The 20620-nt window shown below is 42.1% G+C and overlaps 1 protein-coding gene across 2 annotated transcripts in view; it reads right to left on the bottom strand.

Moving 5' to 3' along the window:
• The window catches only part of SEC24D (SEC24 homolog D, COPII coat complex component), a 79456-nt gene that overhangs the window by 27304 nt on the left and 31532 nt on the right, over positions 1-20620 (bottom strand). For both annotated transcript variants that reach the window (XM_069978450.1, XM_069978451.1), the window contains exons 9-11: positions 14351-14489; positions 7862-7977; positions 5308-5432 (exon numbers count right to left, since the gene is read on the bottom strand). In XM_069978450.1, the coding sequence (XP_069834551.1) occupies positions 5308-5432; positions 7862-7977; positions 14351-14489 (380 nt within the window). The remainder of the gene's footprint in view (positions 1-5307; positions 5433-7861; positions 7978-14350; positions 14490-20620) is intronic.

Here is a 20620-nt window from a genome sequence, read left to right as displayed (position 1 = left end):
TCGGGTTCGGATGGACTCGAGCATGCTCCAGGTTCGCTCATCTCTACTCTAGATACATCACAGTGATATGGGTGGGCTCTCTGCCCTCTCTTTCTAAATAATTAGCTAACTAATGAATCAATTAACATGGATATTAGGCAGCACTGAAATGTTAGGTTGTTGGCTGACAGGCACAGGAGGAAGTAGGAGACAATGTAGGGACGCCATATACTGCTGAGACAACTGCTAGCGTGCAGAAATGCTAGCGGCACAAGCTAATAATGACATGTCACTTCACCTATGTCCCAGGATTTTTCCAGGTAACATTTCTGCAGCTCTGCAGATCTTAAAGTGACTCTGTACCCACAATCTGTCCCCCCCAAACCACTTGTACCTTCGGATTGTACCACGGCAGGTGATGCAGTTGTTGTCCTTAAAAACAACTTTTAAACATGCAGCCCTGTGTCAAACGGCCATGGCCTAGAGTGTCTGTGCCCTAACTTTGCACCACCCTCTGTCCCTCCTCCTCATCATTAGGAATGCCACTGGCAGAATTTTTCCTGTTCCTCTGCAGTGAACACTACACGGGTGCCTTAATGATCCAGCCCATGTGCAGTGTTCACACAGCTGATGAATAGAAGACAATCTGCCTGAAGCATTCCTAATGATGAAGAGGGCGGGGAGGAGTGACAGAGAGGTTGTGCAATTCTAATGCACAGATACTCTAGGCCACGGCAGTTTGACACGGGGCTGCAAGTTTAAAAGTTGTTTTTTAGGACTATAACTGCGTCACCTGCCAAACAGACAACGGGACAGATCTTGGATTAAAAGCAGCTATCTGAAGGTACAAGGGGTTTTTGTGGGCAGATTGTGGGTACAGAGTCACTTTAAGTCAGCATTACGGGATAAGTAGAGTTTTTTTGTGCTGGAGTTCTTCTTTAAACACAATAATTCCGAGGGTACATTACATGATGTATACTCTTGGAAGCCTTCCAGTAAAAACAAGTTGAAATATGCCTGAAAGATGAATCAGTTTTAACAAGAAAGAACTATTATCTGATGTTGTTTCACTCCAGCAAAGTTCAGTAATTGCACTTTTCCACTGGGAAAAATCAGGGGGCTTTCTGTAGTGAGGTCAGAGACTGCTCCGCATCATTCCTGAGCCGAGATCCTGTCCTGCATAAATTACCTACCGAATACGTGGTGATGTGTCTAGGCTTGTGCCAATAGCAGAAATATCTCAGCAACACAGGGAGAATTGAGAGAACTATAGGTGCAATACATACAGATACTGTGCAGAATCAGAATACTAGAAAGGATAGACAGACAGATAATAGATATGATATAGAAAGATAGTTATGAGGTAGATCGACAAATAGCATAGACCACTAGACAGATAGGATACGAAGATAGGTGGATGAATAGATGCATAGAAAAGCAGACTGACAACATAGAATAGGAAGATGGATAGATAGGAGAGATAGATAGATAGATAGATAGATAGATAGATAGATAGATAGGAGATAGATAGATAGATAGATAGATAGGAGATAGATAGATAGATAGATAGGAGATAGATAGATAGATAGATAGATAGATAGGAGATAGATAGATAGATAGATAGATAGATAGATAGATAGATAGATAGATAGGAGATAGATAGATAGATAGATAGATAGATAGATAGATAGATAGGAGATAGATAGATAGATAGGAGATAGATAGATAGATAGACAGAAACAGGAGAAAGCCGCACATCCAAAAGTTCATGGAGCAGGTGCTGTACGGAGTCAGTCCCCTGGCTCGGGGATCCCCAAAAGTATGTAAAGATGTTCCGCAGCACACCAGCATACGTGAAAAAGGTGATTTATTCCAAGTAATACAGGAAAATACAAAGGATGCAACGTTTCGATCTCCTCACAAGATTGATAATGATCTTGTGAGGAGATCGAAACGTTGCATCCTTTGTATTTTCCTGTATTTCTTGGAATAAATTAACCTTTTTCATGTATGCTGGTGTGCTGCGGAACATCTTTACATAGATAGATAGATAGATAGATAGATAGATAGGATAAAGATAGATAGATAGATAGATAGATAGATAGATAGATAGATAGATAGATAGATAGATAGATAGAATTTTTGCTATGTTTTAGATGTTTTTTTCACCCAGTAGACTGTAAGCCCTCTTGGATAAGGTCCTCTCTCCATATGTACCAGTTTGCCATTTACTTTATTCATATAATTTGTTACATTCTGTACATGTACAGTACATTCTGTATAATAACCCCTTATCAGACATATAATGCCCTGGATTAAAGGACACCTTCATGTTTCTCAGAAAATATGCAATTCTATAGTTTGTCTAGAACTACCAGCAGTTGGCCAGAAGATGGCACTAGATCTCAATAAATCATTCAGTTTACATCAACCGTTAATTTAGTAGATGACAAGATTCCGGACAGAGACTGAATCTCTGTTATTGTATCAAATATTTCCTTAGTTACCTGAATAAAGTAATAAATGTCCACTTGACTAAAGCTATTAAACATATTAAAGGGGTATTCCATTCAAACATGACATTTTATATGTTGCTGCCCATGGTGACACTAACAATTCCTTCCATACTTGTTATCTATTCAGTCTCCTTCCCCCAGTTCTCGACTGCTGCTTTCTACTGAAAACACAAAAATCTGTGTGTGGGCTTTTCTCTCTGTCTCCCCCTGTTCCCCCCTTCCCTTCTGAGACAGCTGATATAAACAGGTCCCTGGTAGGCTGTATCTGCAACATTGTAGCTTCTTTGTAAGGTCAAGTTGCTGAAGAACTCATTGTGATTAACTATCCCAGCATTACAAAAAAAGGTAAAAGGTACAATGTTGCAGATAAAGCCAGCCAGGGACTTGGTTACATCAGCTGTCTTAGAAGGGAGGGGGGGGGGCAGATAGAAAAGCTCACACACAGATTTTTGTGTCTTCAGCAGAAAGCAGTAGCTCAGAACTGGAGGGAAGAAGACTGAATATATAAAAACAAGTATGGAAGGAATTGTTAGTCTCACCACAAGCAGCAACATATCAAAATTTATATTTAAGTGGAATACCCCTTTTATGTAGCTGTCGCAGAAGATGGGACAATTGTCATGTCTATTTGCTGGAATAATAGATTTTTTGCACACAATCATTTTTCATATTTATAAAATGTTGAAGTTATCATCAAACATTGACCCTTATGAATACTAACTATGCACTGGGCACTGCAAGCAAGTGAATGAAGTGTCCGTAATTTATGTTCTATTATTTATAGAGCCATAATAAATTTAAAGCTATTTTTTTTTTTTTTATTGTTAAATAAAGCTGCTAAAATATTCAAGTGCATTTTATTATACTGGCGCCCAAGCCTTTCTTCATTTCTGTTAGTTCCTATCTCATTTCCTTATATGAGAGATGGGAGGGAGGGGAGGAAAACTTGTACATAATGATGACTGATATTTTTGATACTGGCATTGAGCCAATGACTTGATGCCGCTCTGACACTTAAAGTACAGGATGGAAATAAAGATAAAAATCAGGCGAAGAAACGTCATACAATGGTCCAGTGACATGCAATCAGATCAGGTAACCAAATGCATGTTCCAGAAAAGATCCCACAGTAAGTCTTATGGAAGGTAAAAAGATGGTTGTTGGGAAGCTGAACAGATTAACCCCTTCAAGACAGAGCCCTTTGATGCCCGGGTCATATTAATGCAGTGTTATCTCCCTGCCTTCTAAGAGCCATAACGCTTTTATTTTTCCACCGCCATGATCTCTAGTTTTTATTAATATCATATCGGTGTAACAAAAAAATTTTGATCGCTTTTTTTACATTTTTTTCTGATATATAATTTAATAAAATCAGCAATCCTGGTGTTTATTTTTCTTCTGTTTACGCCGTTCACCGTGCGGGAACAATAATGTTATATTTTAATAGATCGGACAATTCTGCACGCTACGATATGTAATATGTTTATTTATTTAATTTTTTTATATTTTTATAATGGGCAAGGGGGTATTTTAAACTTTTAGTGGGAGGGGGTTTATAAGGTTTTTTTTTTAAACTTTTATAAACTTTTTTTTTTTATTGCACATTATGGCTTCGGGGGTCTTGATCACTCAGTGACAGAAGCTTGTCCTGTCAATGAGTACCTTAAACGCCACGTTCGCTATAGATCGCTGTGTTTAAGAGGTTAATGAGACACAGCTGCGGGATTGCAGCTGCCTCACATTACCTCCGTCCCCGGACACACTGATGTAAGCGGGACCGCTCTCACTGCAACGGGCCCGCACACATCAGAAGCCCCGTCAATGTATATATACATTCCTAATGCACAGGGTACACAGAATGTGTAGACAAAAAACAAGAGAAAGCTGTAGCAGGGGTTTCCTCTGTTCTTGCTTCTAGTTCCCCTCTCTCCCATCATTCATTGCTTATCATACAGTGACATCCAGCATTATCAGTGTACTCTAGCGAGTTTTTCTTTCAAATAAACTGGTTTCAGCAAGTTATACAGATTTGTAATTTACTTCTATTTATAAATCAAATAAATAAATCAAAGTTGTCCAGTACTTAACAGCTGCTGTATTCCCCACAGGAACTGGTGTATTCTTTCCAGTTTGACACAGTGCTCTCTGACGCCACCTCTGTCCGTGACAGGAACTGTCCAAAGCAGTAACAAATCCCTATAAAAAACCTCCCCTGCTCTGGACAGTTCCTGTCACGGACAGAGGTGGCAGCAGAGAGACTGGTACGAATACACCAATTCCTGCAGGGCATACAGCGGCTGATAAATACTGAAAGACTTGAGATTTTTAAATAGAAGTAAATCAGTTGATTTGAAAGAAATGTATTTTTGCTAAAGTGCGCCTTTAAGTTAAGATAGTGGCATAGAAATAATAGAACAGCACTCAGAACTGAATAACAATCAGGTGGTACTTCTTCTAAACGCAAAAACTTTATGACTGAATTAGAGGTAAAATGCTAATGGTTTTAAGGGGGATCTATAGGGGCGACTCCTCTCCCCTCCTCCTCTACTGTTGGCATCTGAAAGGTTGGTTCTCAACTTTCCTATTCCTATGTGGAATCATATGTATGGCAGGGGTATATTATCCCCTCTATCAAATTAATGTTTATGGAGAACAGAGGTTGGTTTATCATTTGGCCTACTAGGATTTTACTTTTTTTTGAATATTGCTTTTGTTTCCATTGACAGTATAGACACTGTTAGTAGGTCACCTAAGATAGCATTGAGTCATTTTCTAATTAAGCTCATATAAATATGATTCTGAGTAAGTTTACCTTGGCAGTCTATCCAGGACAGTCTTCAGCTCCTCACAAATCAAGTGGACGACACCATTTTTAATGTTGCTGTAGGACACGTCAATCATGAATATAAAGGCAGGTGGATTAGGAGGTTTGTTTTTCTGGAAAAACATATGAATAATTTAAACAATATTTACAATTGTCAAAAATATATAAAATTTGCATAATGATATTGATATTTTAAAATGGGAGAGCTCCTATACAAAACTCATACTGTATAGAGTCACTATATTAATTCCAGTGCTTACGGTGTTATAGTCAGTGCTAGCGACCGACACAAACTTGGTTAAAGTAAGTATTTGCCAACACTTGTACGAACCCGAATGCTCGGCATCTGGAGAGCCAGAGGGCTGCCAGGAAAACATGGATACAGCCTAAGGGCAACATTCAACTTCTCCAGGCACTGGGAGTCAAATGTCCAGCATTGGGGTTCAGACAAGCATCGCCAAACCCAAACTTTCACTCAACACTACTGGTCACATCTAATGGTCTCATGCCACCTGCTGCAAGGTGAGCAAGAAGAGGAGAACAGTTAGTACTCTTACATCTTCTCTGTAAATGCAGGTACTTGTTGGACTATCCAGTATTCTAGATCCCAGCTCTTGGTTAAAAGGAGAAGCCCATCTATTTTTAAACCGGCAGGGGGGTGCCATAATAAGAAACGTACACCTCCACGTACCTGTGAAGCACCACACGGCAGGCCCTGGGACCCCTGCCGGAAGGCATTTTTCTTCAAATCCTGATGACGTCAAGAAAATGCCGAGTTGACTAATGGACAGCCCGCTCGGCCAATCGGTGACTAAAGCAATGTCTTGCCCCAGTCATTGACTGTATGAGCAGTCAGTCCATCAACTGGGTTGTGATGTGTGCAGCGCCAGAGATCCCAGAGCCCGGCGGGGGTCCAAGAGCGGGGATCCCGCGCTGGAGAGGCATGGGGACTGCCAGACTTGTCATTTAAGGGTTTGTTCACACATACCGAAATCACAGTGGATCTGTAAAGCACCACTCCCCTTAAGTCACGGCGGCCCGGTTAATGCTTTACCCGTCCATGCTCTGGCCTGCTCCTGTGGCTTCCGGCCCCTGATGTCCTTCTCAGCCAATCAGTGCGCTGTCCTGCCTGGCTGAGTGGGACATCAGGGGGCCGGGAGCCACAGAAGCAGGCCGGAGCACAGACAGGTTAAGTATACACGGGGCCGTGGTGGGTTACATACTTGCAACAGAATGAAAATTCCACTGTGAGCATGTAATCCTATTCAAAATGACAGGACACAACGGATGTCGCTGCGGAACTCACATCGTGAAATCAGCTGCAATTCCGGTACGTGTGAACCCACCCTAAAGGAAGATAAATAGGCTGCCAGCAATACAGGAATCTAACGTATATATTCAATCAATAAATAAATGACAAAATGTCTTCATCTCTACCACTACAATGGACGTGCACATAAGTGATTTCTTTTTATTGTTTTCCAAAAATATTACCCTATATTACCTAGGAAGACATTTCTTGTGAGAGAGCTTAAGATATAATAACAATCTTATGGGTTACTGTGAAATTAAAGGAGAAGTCTGGCAAAAAATTTTATGTTATTTTATTAAGTATTGTATTGCCTTCCAGAAGTTATACAAATCACCAATATACACTTATTATGGGAAATGCTTATAAAGTGCTTTTCCCTACACTTACTACTGCATCAAGGCTTCACTTAGTGAATAACATGGTGATGTCACTTCCTGGATAACATGGTGATGTCACTTCCTGAATAAAATGGTGATGTCACGACACGACTCCCAGAGCTGTGCGGGCTGTGGCTGCTGGAGAGGATGATGGCAGAGGGATGCTCAGTGTCCCTCCAGTGCCTTGTGTCCCTCAGTGTCCCCCTGCCATCATCCTCTCCAGCAGCCACAGCCCGCACAGCTCTGGGAGTTGGGTCGTGACATCACCATGTTATCCAGGAAGTGAAATCACAATTTTTATCCAGGAAGTGACATCCCCATGTTATCTAGAAAGTGAAGCCTTGATGCAGTAGTAAGTGCAGGAAAAAAGCACTTAATAAGCATTTTCCGTAATAAGTCTATATTGGTGATTTGTATAACTTCTGCGGGGCAATACAATACTTTAATAAAAATTCTCCTTTAAGATTATAAGTCCCGATGTGGACAAAGACCAATGTAAGTGACATATATCTCGGAACCGAGATCTGGAAATAACTAACTAAATCCATTTACCTTCCCAAAAACACTTATAGCTTAGAAAAGGCTAAACAGAATTTCCTAGAAATGTAAGATAATAGGGGAGAATTACTAATGGATTTCGGCTATTTCCTGTACTCGTATTTATAAAGCCTCTGTACTACTCTGTCATTCCGCCTCCGGCAATACATGGGTTAAAAAGACTTGAATCCAATGTTATAAGTTACTGTGCCAAATGACAAAAAAAGATTAGAAATGTTCTCGTACGCGGAGATAAAAGGCGGCACTGAAAGCGCCTTTACCAAAACAGAGGAAATGAAGTCCACAATCCACTTACTCTGCAGTAATCCAGTGTAGCAACATATTCATAAGATCCCAGAGATAATTCTGGTCTCTCAAAATGGTCCACTCTTCTGCCAATATGGTCCAGATGTTGAAAGTAGAATGGAGGGACTAATAAAACATAAACAGGAAGAAGACAGAATTTTACTGACATAATAGGCGGCCATAATATTTCCCTGCAAAACAGACTGACAACACTTTACATTCCAAATAAAGTGAAGCGGTAAAAGCAAAACTGTTAGAAGTGATGGCGGGCGATTATCACTCCATGGAATAGGGACAACGATCAGCAGATGATCGTGTCATCGGCCGATCGTTTATTTAGGTTGAAACAAAAATCATCGGGCACCGACTGCGCATCACTGCGTGGAATAGCGATGCGTGGCGGGCGATTTCACAAGCACCATGCTTTACCTAAGCATGTTGCAAGGCTTCGCCGCGCCGGGGTGACAGGCTCTCGACCCCAGCTAGATCCCCTTATAGTTACCTCATGTCGCCGAGTCCCGGGACGGAGATATCCCGGTGAGAAGCCGGCGCGCGCTGTGGAGATGGGTCCAGCGCCCATAGAGAATGAATGGAGCCGGACTCATCTCTGCTGCGCGCGCACGACTCCATTCATTCTCTATGGACGCCGGACCCATCTCCACAGCGCGTGCGCCGGCTTCGGACCGGTATATCTCTGTCCCGGGACCGGCTCCGGCAGCAGGACTCAGCGACATGAGGTAACTATAAGGAGATCTATCTGGGGGTCGGGAGCCTGTCACCCCGGCGCGGGGGGTCACAGGTCTCCTTTAAGGTCAAAGCCAATTTTAGTTTTTGCACTTTTGCTTTTTCCACTTTATGTTTAAAAGTCCATAGCGCTTGCATTTTATCACCGAGACCCATATGAGCCCTTATTTTTTGCAAAACCAATTGTAATTTGCAATGACAGGCATTATTTTTCCATAAAATATGCAGCGAAACCGGAAAAAAAATCATTTGCACTGTCAAATTGGAAAAAAAAAGGAATTTGTTTGGATTTCGGGGAGTTTTGCATTTACGCCATTCGTCCTGGGGTAAAACTGACTTGTTATGCAAGTTCCTCAAGTCATTACGATTACAACAATATATAACACGTATAACTTTTATTTTATCTGATGGCTTTTAAAAAATTCAAACCATTGTTAACAAATATATGTTCCTTAAAATTGCTCCATTCCCAGGCCTATAGCGCTTTTATGCTTTGGTCTATGGGGCTGTGTCAGGTGTCATTTTTTGCGCCGTGATGTTTACTTTCTATCGGTACCTTGATATGCAACTTTTTGATCACTTTTTATTGCATTTTTTTCTGGATTTGATGCGACCAAAAATGCGCAATTTTGCACTTAGGAACTTTTTTGCGCTGACGCCGTTTACCGTACGAGATCAGGAATGTGATAATTTATTAGTTTGGGCAATAACGTGTGCGGCGATACTAACGTGTGCGGGGGGGGGGAATCCGTCCCACTAGACACCAGGGACGTGAGGTCAGACCCCTCTCTGAACTCCCCCCGCGGCACCATGACATACCAGGTACGTCATGGGTCGCTAAGGGATTAAACAAGGGCTGCAAAGTCAACGGTAACAATGTCCCTGCAGCCCTCGCTAAACGATTATCAGGCTGGGTAATAGGCCCTGTAAACAAGCGCCGATCTAGCAGATCGGCGCTCGGTTACATTATTGATCAGGCCCCCATCAGCCCCTGGAATAGGACCCTAACAGTGGGGCAAAGAGTGTGGAAGCTGCTACCAGGGCACTGATGCGACTAATGTCAACAAGATGGATTCTATACATTTTAAGAGTACATGATGAAGGCAAACGCAACCCTTATAATGTTAACGGGTTATTGCCATCTTAACAAATGTAAACATTCATTTAAAGGGGTTATCCAGCGCTACAAAAACATGGCCACTTTCTTCCAGAGACAACACCACTCTGACTCAGGAACTGTCCAGAGCAGGAGAGGTTTTCTATGGGATTTGCACTCTGGACAGTTCCTGTCTGGAACAGAGATGTCAGCAGAGAGCACTGTGTCTGACTGGAAAGAATACACCACTTCCTGCAGGACATACAGCACCTATTAAGTATGGGAAGACTTGAGATGTTTAAATAGAAGTAAATTACAAATCTAAATAACTTTCCGAAACCAGTCAATTTGAAAGAAAAATATTTTCGCTGGACAACCCCATTACATAAATCACTAAGAGCCGCAAAATTGAAACTGGAAATAAGAGTAAAAACCACACCAGGAGGAAACTTCAGCAAAACATGCATTTATCAATGTTAAACACAGTCACCTGCAGATATAACAAAGCCCAGCATGTAGCACGTTGATCTCTGTTCTGCCAAAAATACTGCATGTGTGCTTGTAAAAATAAGCAGAGATGGCCTATTTAGTTTCCTTAATATAAAAAGCCCACGTCTTGCCAAAGGGGAACAAGGAAACTCTCGGCATCAGTGTCTCGGGGCTCACATTTCAAAGTTGAAAAGATTACTGTTTTAGGGAAAGGACTGTACCGCGACGATTCAAATGAGGATATCCAAGTTAATTCTAATGTCTAGCAGGACTTGTTCCGACAAAAAGAAAACTTGGGACTCGTCCAAAATCACAGAAACACTTGCTTATGAGTCACATCGAGTCATTCTTGGACAAATATGGCATGGTATCTTCAGTGAAAATGAGCTTGTCACTGGAAGATTAATAGATGTTGAAGCCATGAAATCCATAGGCACATGGAGCTTATTAAAACAACTATTTGATTTCACATTTCCAGTCCACCCCTTCTTGAGACTTTAAAGTGTCATTGTTGTTTAAATTTTTTTGCAGAAATCAATAGTACAGTCGATTTTAAGAAACGTTGTAATTGGGTTTATTAGCCAAAAAATGCATTTTTATCATGAAAAAGAAGTTTGAAGCTCTCCCCCCTGTCTTCATTGTTCTCTATGGAGAGGGGAGGAGTGGAGGGAGCTGAAGAACCAAAACAGGACAACAAAGAGTTAATTTACAGCTGCAATACTGGGCTATCTCCCCTGAGTCAGCACTGACCTCTCTGACCTCTCAATACCGACTTTCACACAGGTCCTGCTGTGTAATCCTTTGTTCTCTGCTGCCGACTAATCTCCCTCCTCCACCCACCCCTCTCCATAGAACAGACAGGGCTCGACTGATGTAAAAGCAATGAATGAGAGGGAGGGGGGGACCTGGGGAAAGTCTTTTTGAATGCAGATAATGACATATTTGCCTTATAAACCCAATTACAAAGTTTCTTAAAATCGCCTGTACTAAGGACTGAGGAAGGGGTAAATTTATAGACCCTTAAACGTGTATGGCCATTTAAACTTGCCCCCTGAGTTTAAGGGGTACTGCACCAAACTGAATCTACACAAAACAGCTTCAAACAGGGCCTTGCATTGCACCCTCTGCGCTTTAAACGCTTCTAGAGATGAGCGAACCTCGAGCATGCTCGAGTCGATCCGAACCCGAACTTTCGGCATTTGATTAGCGGTGGCTGCTGAAGTTGGATAAAGCCCTAAGGTTATGTGGAAAACATGGATATAGTCATTGGCTGTATCCATGTTTTCCAGACAACCTTAGAGCTTTATCCAAGTTCAGCAGCCCCAGCTAATCAAATACCGAACGTTCGGGTTCAGATGGACTTGGTTCGCCCATCTCTAAACGTTTCATAAAAGTGCATCATTGCTCCAGCCACAGCTGATACCTTCACTTTACATTGACGGAGCGGCATTCCAGAGTGAGGCTGCGCATTACGCTTGAGCGGGAACCACCTCCACGAGGACACGCTGTGCATCTGATGTGCAGGAGCGCCAATAGAGATTGCTCCTGGGAACGTTACATTGCCAGCTCTGGTGAGAGGTACCTGTGGTACCGATTGTGATTTGTTTCTGCACCTGATATTTCGCTCAAAAACCACGCGATATATGAGCAGATATCCACAGCTCTCCATTAATTACAGCTCCTTATTGGTGGCACTTCTACAGAGTAAGCTTGCTGGCACTTGCAGTACTACAAATAGAATTATTATTTTTTATTTTTTTTTGCTATATGCCGTTAGTGCCCTGCGCCAACCAATATTCAGGACATTTTTATACGTATGCATCAATGTAAAAATATATATCTATGTTTTAGACCTATGTTTTGGATACACTACTTTTATTCTTTTATCCTTTCTTTTGTGTGCATTCAATAAATGTATACTATGATTTTATTCAGGATGATTTAGAGGACTAGATATCTGTTTTTATTTATGCTATGTTTATTTATGCATCCCGGCAATTGCATCTCCTAGGTGCTAATGGGACTACAGGTGTCCAGAAACCACTTAAATGCCACAATCATAATTTGACTACAGCATCTAAGGGGTTAAATTACAAGGATCAACAAGGTTTCTCTGCTCTTGATAGTTAGAGCAGGGGTCCTGCAGTCATGCAACATCCAATATCCTGTGATATTCTGCACAGGAGACCAGTGCCAACCCCACCAACAAAGGACGTATTGTGGTTACTAAGGGGTTAAAAATGATAAGTACGCTTTAAAAAGCGCCTATGTACCCACAATCTGTCCCCCCCTAAACCACTTGTACCTTCGGATAGCTGCTTTTACTCCAAGATCTGTCCTGGGGTCCGTTTGGCAGGTGATGCAGTTATTGTCCTAAAAAACAACTTTTAAACTTGCAGCCCTGTGTCAAACTGCCGTGGCCTAGAGTATCTGTGCCCTAACTTTGCACCACCCCTCCGTCCCTCCTTCCCACCCTCCTCATCTTTAGGAATACCACTGGCAGGATATTTCTTATTCCTCTGCAGTGAACACTGCACAGGTGCCTTAACAATCCAGCCCATGTGCCGTATTCACACAGCTGATGAATAGGAGAATACCTGCCTGGAGCATTCCTAATGATGGAAAAGGCGGGGAGAAGGGATGGAGAGGTTGTGCCAGCCTAATGCACAGACACTTTAGGCCACAGCCGTTTAGCACCGGGCTGCAAGTTTAAAAGTTACTTTTTAGGACAATAACTGCATCACCGGCCGAACAGACCCCAGGACAGATCTTGGATTAAAAGCAGCTATCTGAAGGTACAAGCAGTTTGGGGGGTCAGATTGTGGGTACAAAATCACTTTAAGGCATGAGATAACATTCACACAAGGCTAGTTACATATACTGTACATTCCAACTTTAATTCCCATTTCAGAGGTATACAGAATGTGCCCTGTCTTGCTTTCTGTCAGACTTTCAAATGCTTGTTTTTTCACAATATATTGCCAAGTAAGAATGTCAATTTGAGCAACACACTTAGACCCCCTCTAAGCACATTCCCTGATACAGTATTCCCATACAATGTTTTACAGTTAAGAGTACATTGCTATTGTTATCTCATACTTGTAAGACCTGCCTTATATTATTTTCTGACTAATAAGAAGCCAAATCTACAGGGCAAATAGAAGAAGACAATGAGCTTTGTAAGAATAACTAGAAAATATCCCCTGGCTTGGAATATGATTAAAAAGCATGTTCTACACTGACTGCCTTCCTGAAAGAAATTACAGACACTGTACTAGCCGAAGGCAATAAGTAATGTATATGGACACATACAATCATACACTACTATTTATTATCCCAAGGTTAATGAAGAAAATGTGTGTGTGTGGGGGGGGGGGGGATTAACATATCCAAGACTAACTTCACCTGGCAAGCAGAAGAATGATGTTGAAAAAATGAAAAAATGGCAGAATTATTGATTTCGTTTAAACTTTCCCCCAAAAAATGGGATAAAAAATATTAACTTGTCCCATGTAGCCCAGAATGGTACTAGTAAAAACATCAACTCATCATGAACGAAAAAGAAGCCCTCAAACAAAAAAGTTTTTTTTGCGTAAAAGTAGTAAACCATAACAAAGTATTGATATATTTGGTATCACCATAATCATATCGACCCGACCCACAGAACAAGAAAAACAAAAAAATACCACCTGCTAATAAAGGAATAAAATGCAATCACAGAGGGTATGAATGAATAGTCTAATGAATAAACAAAATGAGTAAAACCACCCCAAAGCTACCCCCACATAAGATGACACATGTCAAATTGTAAGATTTGGCTTTGTCATCTAAGGCCAAAATCAGCTTGGTCCTGAAAGGGTTAAAGCAAATGTACCACCGCTTTTTTTACATGAATAGACAGGTGCGGGGATGCCAATGCCGCAGTCCTTTTTTTGGTGCTTCATGCCCGTCTGGTGCTCAGGAAAGACCGATGCCATGCGCAGGAACCAGGCCACGGTTCAAAAAAAGACGGCAGCACCGGCACCCCCACTCCGGTCGATTCAAGGTGATGTATTGGTGGTTTATAGTCTGTTCCTGGCTTTGGCTTTAATAATCTGTCAGATAAATCTGTCAGTGTAAACACACACTAAGAAAAGTCAAGAAGGGAATTCAGCTTAAAACGACAATTACCTTCATTGACGCAGTTGCAGAATCCACACTGGAATCGCCTTCCTCCCTCAATAAAAAGCATGAATGGGCACATGTACGCTTTACATCGGTTACAACGAATTGGCCCAGATTCTCCATGGTTTACGAGATACAGAGGAGTCTAGAAAACAAAAAGGCACACAGCCTGGTCATCAATGCAAACATTTCTCTAAATCAAGTACACATGTCTCTGCTCCCATGAAACATTTACAAGGCCTGAGTGTCCATTGTTTCCAAACCAAAAATGGTAAAATACATGGTTACTTTCCATGTAGGAATAAGCCCCAGCGTAGCTCGGTGCATTTCTTGGAATAAAATACAACCTGTGTTCTAAATATACATGAGAATATCCTAGTGTAAGAAACTTTGTCATTTCTTTCTGACAAAGTCCATCAAGCTGGTGTGCTGCGTCCTACAGGCTATGCAATACTTTAATGGGAAAGAATATGCAGTGTAAAAAAGCTACTTTGCATATAAAAGTAACAAAACAAATGTGTAATGCTTTAGTAAACTTGACTACACCCATTGTTATTCCAACACTTCTCTCTAGGAGTCACTGTATAACAATTAATAAGAGCACCATCACATGCCTGAGCTTAGAGCCACCTTGTCACTGCTATTTGGTGTGTAATCAGTGTGATAGATAGATAGATAGATAGATAGATAGATAGATAGATAGATAGATAGATAGATAGATAGATAGATAGATAGATAGATATGTAAACTGATTTATGTAAACACTGATCTTTTTTCCTTTAAATAATTTATATTGCACTGAGGTATCAGGAAAAAATTAAAAAAATTACATTTTTATTGAAATAGTCTCTAAAAAATGTGTCCAAAGTCACACGTCTAATAAATTATTACTTACACAGCCATCACCTTTTTTCAGCTTATACAAAAAGTGCAAAAATATCAAAAATCCAAAAGCACTGTATATTGTCCTATTATATTCTCAACACCTTCATGTAATTTTACTTACCTGCCGCGGATCCAGCGGCGTCCTCCACGGCCTCGGCCCCGTCTGACGGCGCTAGGACGCAGCGCCGCATCAGCCACCGGAGCCGCGTGACGTCACGGAGACCCGACGGCGTCCTTGACAACCAGGGATGCCGCGGCTCCGTGTCACGGCCGGCTACCGCCCAGCTCTCACAGCTGAATGCGGTCACACTCGGGCTGAAGGGCAGATCGCTCTGCCATTCAGTCTGCAGTGTCTCAGCTGCACAAGGTTCGGATTGAACGAGAGGCTGGTCTGGGCTCCTGATCCAGTATAAAGTACAGCCAGTATCAGATTCCTTTGCTGGCTACTAGAGCTTTCTAGTCCCAGCTCCCCTGATCCCTGTCCTGCCTACCCTGCCCTATCCTATCCGCTGTTGTTACGTTGTTTCCTGACCTTCTGCCTGTTACCGACTTTCCGATTGCCTTCCGATTTTGTACTTCGCTGCCCGTGTGTTGCTGACTTGGCTTATTTACTTCGCTCTATTGTGTTCATTCGTCTGTCTTCGTTTTATGTTTGCACTTACATCAGTATAGGGACCGACACCGTGGTTGTCCGCGAACGTTTAGGGTAGTTTGCGGCAAGCAGGTAGGGTCAGAGGGTGGGTCGAGCTTTAGGGCCCACTGTCTCGTGTCATCTCTGCCATCCGAGTCTGACAGATGATAGATAGATGCAGCACAGCAAACAAATACAGGTACAACGTTTCAACGGCATTAACGCCATCTTTATGAAGCATAGATAGATTTTATATACAAGAATATTTTTTCTATAAAGGCCAGAATCGGTGTGTTCATGACATTTCCCTCTCAGCCAGTGCAGGAATGCTATCCGGATGATGAGGGAACCCTTATGTTTGAGGCTTTTTACTATCCTGAAACAAGCAATCAAGCACTGAAACCCTCTGCAGCCTTATCTTATCTCCACCTTGGTGTAACCTAAAAGCACTGGCATGACATGAAGGATTGCAGGATAAGCTCTCACTCATGAGCATCTTTGTTCTCTGCAGTTCGGCCCCTGTCACCAGTCATGGCTCACAGCGAGATAACACAAGGGCCTGACCTCTCAGCAAAAAGAAGAGATCCCGCATTACTCCAAGAATACATGCCTCTCTTCAGAGCGGACCTGCTGCTGCTGATAGTTGCTAAGAGAATCTTGTATTTATTTGTTTCTTTATCTGCTTTAACAATGGCTGACAAATAGCCTCTTTACCTGCTTTGTATTTAGGATAGATTCTCTTTCATGTCATCACATACATTACAATATGGCTGACTATATTCTATATATACAGTTGGCAGCATATGATACTACCGCTCGCTCCTGCCCAGATACTAGATACACAGATGGACACACTACACTTCCTTCTCCCATCAGTGGCGTAGCTACCATGAAGGCAGGGAAGGCGACTGCTATGGGGTCCCTGCAGGAAGGGGGCCCAAAGAAGCCTGCTCTGCCTTCATGGTAGGTACTGTATGCCACTGACAGCCAACCACTGTACCTCGTTCTCCCAGGGGTCCAGAGAGGAAGTGGGATCCGCCACTGCATTATTCAGCCCCCTCACTGTAGTGCCAGGTGAGCGGGCTGAACATCAAAAGGAGAGGAACAGAGGAGCAGGACTCCTCAATACTTCTATGTGAAGATCAGCCCCGACTACAGGAGCTGTAAGTGCTGTGTATGTGTGTCAGTGAGTGTACATATGTATCAATGGGTATATATGTATATGTTAGTATGTGTATGCATCTGTGGCTATATATATATATATATATATAGCCTGTAACACTGGTGTATATGTGTGTGTGTATGTCAGTAGTGTCTGTAACACTGGTGTATATGTGTGTGTTTGTGTATTTCAGTAATGTCTCAAGTGATTGACAGGTTTGCTCCCAAAGATGTTCTGCAGCAGCTTCTATTAATGCTGGGCTCTAATAAAAGAACCCACCATTCATTTCTGGTTGAGTATTTCTTATTACACTGAGATGATTTCCCTGTGTACAGTCTACTCATGGTGTATACATCAGGACTAGTGTAATCACATTACAGTGTATATATGTGTGTATGTCAGTGGCGTATCTGTATATATGTTAATGGTGCCTCTGTGTGTGTATATATGAGCGTCATTGTCTGTGTTTGGCAGTGGGAGTTGGGGGAGAATACAGGATTCATGAGGCCCCGTACAGTTTTTTGCTATGGAGCCCCATGAATCCTAGCTACTCCCCTGCCTCCCATCTGATTCTACATTTCTCCAATGGTATTTTCCAAGGTTGTATTTTGGTTACTTGCAAATATGACTTACAAATAACAACAAACACCGTCCTTGGGTTTCTTGGGTATATGTATTTTGCCATCAGGGAAACCCCAGAAAGGAAGAGATCGATCATCTAATCTTTTATATTTCGGAAGAACTGCAACTCAAGGACGCCACAGTGCATCACTTACATGAGATTCCATCAGGGTCTGAGTAACAAGAATAAAGCAGCTTGGGTGTCGACTACCGGGGGATTGGACATGGGTTGCCCTTTCTAGAGCAATGATGTTTTTTTAGTTTTCTACCTACATAGTCATACAAAGGGGTTGTTTTATAGGGGAGCAAGTTGTATTTTTTTAAAGGTACCATTTAATCTACCATCATGGTTTGGTTAGATTAGCTCTTCAAAGTGCTAATACAGTGATTTTAGTACTCTCATATTGCTGTCACTGAGTTCCTGGGAGTAGTTATTTATCATTCTCCTCATCTCAGTGGGCGGGACCTGAGCTGTGACATTTGCTAGCAGTACACACACAGGTACTTCCTTTCCGGCACTTGTCTGCCCAATTACAGGACAGCGCCTAGCCCTCTCTGCTATGCCAAGAAATTAAAGGGGTACTCCAGCGGAAAACTTTGTAATATGCTTTAATCACCTATCTGCCCCCCTTTCCTATCTTTTTCCCATCTCACTCCCCACCAGGAAGTGACGTAAACTCATTCTTACCTAATGACTGTTGACCCCAGGCTGCTCTGTGGCAGCCATTTTGTGACAATGACATCATCAAGAGGGAGGCGGGTCTAAGCCCTGTTAGGCCAGCCTCCCTTTGTCAGATGACTCAGGTTGATCAGCTCTGATTGGATGAGCAAGATGTAAGCCATCTAACAATTTTACAGTCAGTTGGACATCACAGGAGACAAAGTGCACCATGGGAAAGCCAAAACCAGGAAGTAAAGAAAAAATGAAGACACCAACTGGAGCTTTAGGGACCTGCAAACAGCGGGAAATTCAAACGGAGACAGACTCTGGAGGGATGGTAAATGTAAAAAAATACAGTATGTTTATGATTGAATGTTTTTTTTTACATTCAGGAGGCAGCACAGAATACAAGTTTTATGTACACAATGGGCCCCCTAACCTACCTCACTGCAACCACTATGTGGTTGGCACTGTCATGGGTGCATGTAACCTATATGGGTGATGGGTGCATATAACACTGTAAGGCTATGTTCACACACTGTAAGGCTATGTTCACACACTGTATTAACAACAGCCATTGTATGCCGTGTCAAACAAAAGACCGCTGTTTGACATGTTCACCTGGCAGATACTGCATTATCGGCCAGAAGAACCTCTTTTTTTTTTTATTTGGATTGCGGACCCATTTGGATGCAATCCAAATTGCCATTGAAATCAGTGCAATGTACGGATGTGAGAACGGCCATACATTGTGTGAACACACTGTAACTGTGGACAGACTGTTACTGCGTTCACAGTCTCTCGGCTGGAAATAATTGACAAGTCAATTATTTCCACAGCCGTAGGGGAATAGCGACCGTTGCACAATACATTGTGTGCACAGCAACCCCTGTATCCCATAGGATTCCACACAACGGAAGTTGTTTAAAGTGTCGCTGTCGTTTCATTTTTTTTGCAGAAATCAATAGTCTAGGCGATTTTAAGAAACTTTGTAATTGGGTTTATTAGGCAAATATGCCATTATCTACATTCAAAAAGACTTTCCCCAGGTTCCCCCCCCCTCTCTCATCCACTGCTCATCCAGGAAATCACGTTTTGTTGCATCAGACCTGCCCCTGTCTGTTCTATGGAGAGGGGAGGAGGGAGATTAGTCACCAGCAGAGAACAAAGGATTACACAGCGGGAGCCCAGTGAAAGCCGCTATTCAGAGGTCAGAGAAGTCAGATAGCCTGGTGATGTAGCTGTAAATTAACTCTTTGTTGTCCTGTTTTAGTGCCTCATCTCCCTCCACCCCTCCCCTCTCCAAAGAAAACAATGAAGACAGGGGGGAGAGCTTCAAACTGCTTTTTCATGATAAAAATGCATTTTTCGGCTAGTAAACCCAATTACAAAGTTTCTTAAAATTGCCTGTACTATTGATATCTGCAAAAACGACAGTGACACTTTAAATCGCCAACTATGGCCGTTCTTGTAAAAAAAAATACATTGTGTGAACATATCCTAAGAAAAAACTCTACAAAATGCATGGAAAGTAATCAAAATACCAACCTTTAAACATTCCTGTTTATAAATATAAATCATATTGTATCCAAATATTCCCCACACGGATAACACTGATCATGTAACTATACTATACTACTGGCAATAAATAAATGGCTCATTGTCTTGGAAAAAGACACAGAACTAAACTGTACTCATCATCGGGTTTCGTAGCACTAAAAGTTTCCAGAGCTCCAAGTTACTGTAGTAGACGTGTAATATTTCCGAGGATGAAATAACAGAAGGAATCAATACAAGGCTTAGTTGCCATATACCTGCACTAACAACCATCGGCTTTGTGGCCCCACGGTCATATCAGGTTAGATAGAGACGCACGGGAGATCGTAATGACAGAAAGCTTCACTAACCGAGCCAAGTCAGGCAGAGACGGCCGAAAGACTCTGTGTATGTGCCCAAATATGATCTCCAGGATAATAACCTGGACAAGATATTTACAAAGTAACAAATCCATCAGTGAAGACTTGTCATATTACTGAATGTGAACACTATGTCCATGTACTTGTAGAACATGCTGTTGAGACGGCCGAAGAAGACACAGTTATCGGTTACAATAATAGACACATAATAATCTCCCAATAGCAGTGTATGAATGGTGCACTTGTGCACATTGTGGTGGTTCTCTGTTTCTCGATTGCAGCCCTGATATAGTGATCAGATCAAACCGGTTCGCTGAGGGGTTGACTCTACAACACACACCAGTCCAACTAAGAAATCTGAACACTTGTTGGGTTTGCATGGGGAAGCGGGCAGTAAAAC

Source organism: Dendropsophus ebraccatus, chromosome 7, assembly GCF_027789765.1.
Source record: "Dendropsophus ebraccatus isolate aDenEbr1 chromosome 7, aDenEbr1.pat, whole genome shotgun sequence".
Classification (NCBI taxonomy): domain Eukaryota; kingdom Metazoa; phylum Chordata; class Amphibia; order Anura; family Hylidae; genus Dendropsophus; species Dendropsophus ebraccatus.
This window is presented reverse-complemented; position numbering and strand designations above follow the sequence as displayed.